At 37.2% G+C, this 4,279-nt stretch overlaps 1 protein-coding gene across 1 annotated transcript; it reads right to left on the bottom strand.

Annotated features, from left to right (window-relative positions):
- Positions 1–388: 388 nt before the first annotated feature.
- On the bottom strand, positions 389–1,353 carry LOC134215817 (cilia- and flagella-associated protein 299-like). The gene is made up of 3 exons (XM_062694929.1): positions 1,126–1,353; positions 896–1,061; positions 389–836 (listed from the first exon to the last, which is right to left on the bottom strand). Exons 1-3 carry the CDS (start codon positions 1,263–1,265, stop codon positions 444–446), a joined length of 699 nt encoding a protein of 232 aa, XP_062550913.1. The 5' UTR covers positions 1,266–1,353; the 3' UTR covers positions 389–443.
- Positions 1,354–4,279: the final 2,926 nt, after the last annotated feature.

Genomic DNA, 4,279 nt, shown 5'->3' on the forward strand with positions numbered 1-4,279 from the left:
TGAAATTGCTAGTAGATTCTAATACAAAAAAAACAAGGTCCGTATATAGAAATTGTAAGAAAAGCTTACAAAATAATATGTGAGGTTTTATACAACACACCTAAAATAAATCGCAGAATTTTGTGAAATTTCACCGAAACTTCAACAGCACAACTGTTCGGTAAATCATTATACAGATTTTCGGTGCTTTTCACAGTTGAACAAAGGAAAAATCACAGAAAATCAATGAGGTTTTAATAAACTTCATTTAAATTTCCCGAAATCTGTGAAATGATTCAGGCGTGAATGTTTTTAAACGTTTTTCAAAGTCCAAGAACTCCTGAAAACGGCGAAATTTTTTTTTGGTGTAATCGGTTTTACACGCGATTGAGTTGCAATATTATTGTGATATGAATAATTTCTATTTGAAGCATTTGTATTTACAATCGCAGTTTCTCATCTGTTCAGTAATTTTTTCTGACAACGTGGTCGTAGAGCACCACCTGCTCGTGTTCATCGCTATCAATTTCCGTGCGGGTTGTGTTTGTGCCAAAGTAACCGCCGATCGGGTCCGGATAAATATCCTTCCGATCGTACGTGTTCCGAAATATTATACCCCGAACGGGGTCACACAATACAATGTAGTTTTTCGAGTTTCTCTTAAAGATTCTGTCAGTTCGAGAGTTATAGTAGGAAAGATCATACTTGGTGGGATAGAGGATTTGCTTTCCTTGAAATATCGCTTTCCAATTCAGAGAACTCTCCTTATCTTTGTTAACACGCAAAAGTGCCTGTTCATAGTCGATGTATCCGGATATTTCAGCGTTCTTACGGAAGTAACGAATGTAGATTATTGTCTAAACGAAAACAATTATTTAAATTGATAATTTGGTAGCTATCGAGAAAAACAACGTACCGATAGTAAACCGAGACGATTGGGTCTTTCTCTTGATGCGAGTTCACTCAGTAAAGGATCAATAGTTTGTAAGTTTCTGCTGAAATAAACATTTGGATCTTGTGTTGCATACAGAAAATCAGCTATTTCATTTCTTCGACTCTCAAAAGCCGACTCGGTTAATGATCTATAAGAAAAAAATTGCAATAATTATCATGTATTTTCATGGTGTAAAATCTGTTGTTATGTACCTGTAGCCGGTTTGGTACAGCCGCAGTCCATTGTGTTTATGTCCGAGGTATCTTAGATCTTGGGTTGTTACTAAGCTTTGAAGGTATTTTTTATGAGTTGGAAATTCTAATAAACGGAGATCTTCATCGGTAAGCTTCATAGCGTTTTAAAAATTGCAAAAGTTTTACATAGAAATCCAAGCAAGAAATCAGTCAACAACGCAACAATGATGACTAGATTAACAGCCAAAGTTCATGAAGTGGAAATGCAGTCAAAGCAAGGAAAGAACAGGTGGATTAGAGATCCTATAAAAGATTTACGAAAGCGGCCATTTTGACCCAATCGAGCATTGAGAACTGTCGAAATGTACGCCAGATGAACATTGTTATTGTTGTATATTCAGAGGTATTGCGATTGTTATGAAATAGATTTTAGGAAAAGGTTCATCGAAAAAACAATTTGTTTTACTTTCGCGAGTTGAAATAATGTGGTTTATGTATATCGTATTTCGTTCACTTATACTGCACTTATATTTTAGTAACAGTGCTTTTTGAAACACTGTTAGGGGAGCGTCCACAAATGACGTAACGCTTAGAGGGGGAGGGGGGTGGTGTAGGTGGAGTGTGACGGTCCATACAAACATTTCAGACGCTTCATACGGAAAGTGTGACATAGGGGGGAGGGGGTGTTGAAAATACCCAATTTTTGCGTTACGTAACTAATGGATCTTCCCTAGTTAATAGACAAACATATTCCAAATTGTCATCAAATGCAAAGTCATATACAAGCTTCAACATTTTGCGCTGCGGCATGTCCTAGCAGCGTTTGCAACCAAAAGTAACAGCGTTGCTAAATCGCCTGGAAAAGTATTTGCTTATCTCATTTAAGGATCCCTAGTCATGATGACACTTGCTCTCTAAAAGCCGATTGTATTTGTATTTTGAAATTTATGATGTCTTACTGAAGGGCGCTGTTTTTAGGAAAAGGAAAAGGAATGTTTTTTAGTTTTTGAGATATATTTTTTTGAAGTTATCAGGTTTTGGGTTTTTGAACCATATCCATGGAACTAAAGTACCATGTGTCTCCATTGATTTATGGTGACTGTAACATAGTCATATTATCTACACTTTCAGATTCTAGAATAGCAGACTTTAATCAAACTTATAGTGTTGTTGGGTATTATAAATTGTCAACGAGACTTGCAGAATTGTAAATAAAGATGCATTGGGTACCAAATCAAGACAAAATTTACAAATCGACTTTTGTAAACAAAGATTCTAACGTCGATTAGACGAATCTGATAGCCCTCCTACGCAAATCAACACCATCAATAAGTGGTATTGAAATATTGACCTTTCACATACATCACATACTATTTATTTTGTTCAGATTTAACTGAACATACTCTAAAATCTTGATCTTTTAGGAAAATTTAACATGCGTCTTGAGAAACATTGAATTCCTTCATTATTTGATATGTTAACCGGACGATTCAAATATGACGTCCACTACTTTTTGAGATTTCTAGACCCCCCCTCCCCCCTCTGTCACGCTTTTTTGTATACCTAGTATATGCAGTGCCACAAAATCTTAGACCCCCTCCCCCCTAAAACCTGTGACATCATTGTTGAACGACCCCAGAGGTAAAGTTGTGAGAATGCGATACTTTTAATTATTATTATGAGTTTCCAGAAACTTTTCTTTGAGCTGCTGAATGATTTCATTGTCGTTTGAAGTAGGTAGGGGAAGGGGGGGCAATATGCCCTAGCTAAGCAAACACTGCTCTATTGTCTTATTTGCAACGCTATTCATGGATATTTTTACATTATGCATCAGCTAAACAAGATAGCTAGTTGATGCCATTCAAAAATTGTCAAAAATCTCAATAATATTGATAATATTCATATTTCAAAAAAGTGGTGATATTCTGTTGCCGGAAAACTCATGAGGCAAAACGCCTTTTAGCTGGCAGCTCCTAGGGAACAAAGTACCACGCGTCGGCGAATCCGCATTCTAGTATGGATAGTCCGTGGAGACGCAAGTACTTTGTAGGTTATTGCCACTAGGGCGTTTTGCCTCGCCAAAATGTTAGATGTTTCTTCAAAATGTGGAAATTTTCGGTTTTTCCGACCTTCCCATGCACTATTTTGAAACTTTCTTCGCCTATCCTACATAATTTTAGATCTAGTTTTGTTACGGACATCTTAATGACGGTAACTATGAGGGAAACCACAAAAGGCGTTTGGCATCGGGGGGCGTTTTGGGGCCTCTTCCCCTACACTGGTCGTACTGCTTATCGATTCCAAACTGGGTGCTTCAATCGAATGCAATGACTATGAAAATTTATAAAACTATGTTGAGCAACCTTGTTACTACAGATAACTACAGTTATTTAATATAAAGTTCGGCCAAGGGCCATTCTCTTCACCTCCGCTTAGAGCTTTAAACAGGTTTATGTTTATGAGTGAGCACCGCTCAGGAGTTAAGTGCAGGTTAAGAAATAGGCCGCAAGATACCTAAAGCAGCCTATTGCGAGAACAGAGAAAACTTCTAATTTTGCGGAGCAAAGAAGAAGAAGAAGACTGAGTGTCGGAAACTTCAAATGATATGCACTGTGCGAAAAGTGTTGATATTCCTTGATATCAAGAATATTCGAGAAGTCTAAAATGTTTCAAAATCGCATAAATACGTTCCGAAATGCCTTGAAAGTACCATAAAGGTTATTTAAAATATATAGCGGCATGTAACACTCGTTTAAAGTTACATATTTTCTTTGATTTCAATAATCAACATTCACACCGAAAAAATCTACCAACATTATTTTCCGTGCATCATGTGATTTGACGTTTGCGGAACCGCTTTCCGACGGTCGACCGTCGGACCCTCGTTCGAATTTTTCTATTTTCTCGCAATACTTAAACATAGATCTATTCAAACATGACGCTACAATAATGCTGTCCAATGAGCAGCTCGCAGTAGCTCGAAGTTGTTCTCCGTCCTGCTCGTTCTTTTTTGTCAACAAATGTACATAAGAGGGATGGAAATAACTTCGAGCTACTTCGAGCTGCTCATTGGATAGCACTAGTATATGATGTAACGTGGCATCATGCTCATGACTGCCAATGTAAACACTTTTTTTTAACATTAATTACCTTGGCTGTTGACAGTAGAAAC

Source organism: Armigeres subalbatus, chromosome 2, assembly GCF_024139115.2.
Source record: "Armigeres subalbatus isolate Guangzhou_Male chromosome 2, GZ_Asu_2, whole genome shotgun sequence".
In the NCBI taxonomy this organism is placed as follows: domain Eukaryota; kingdom Metazoa; phylum Arthropoda; class Insecta; order Diptera; family Culicidae; genus Armigeres; species Armigeres subalbatus.

Bases quoted from the DNA above. Each gene is read 5' to 3' on its own strand.
- LOC134215817 (XM_062694929.1), bottom strand. From the start codon at position 1,265: ATGAAGCTTACCGATGAAGATCTCCGTTTATTAGAATTTCCAACTCAT. The intron at 1,062-1,125 runs GTACATAACAAC...TTTTTCTTATAG, and splicing joins CTGTACCAAACCGGCTACAG to ATCATTAACCGAGTCGGCTT. The intron at 837-895 runs GTACGTTGTTTT...GTTTTCGTTTAG, and splicing joins ATCGTCTCGGTTTACTATCG to ACAATAATCTACATTCGTTA.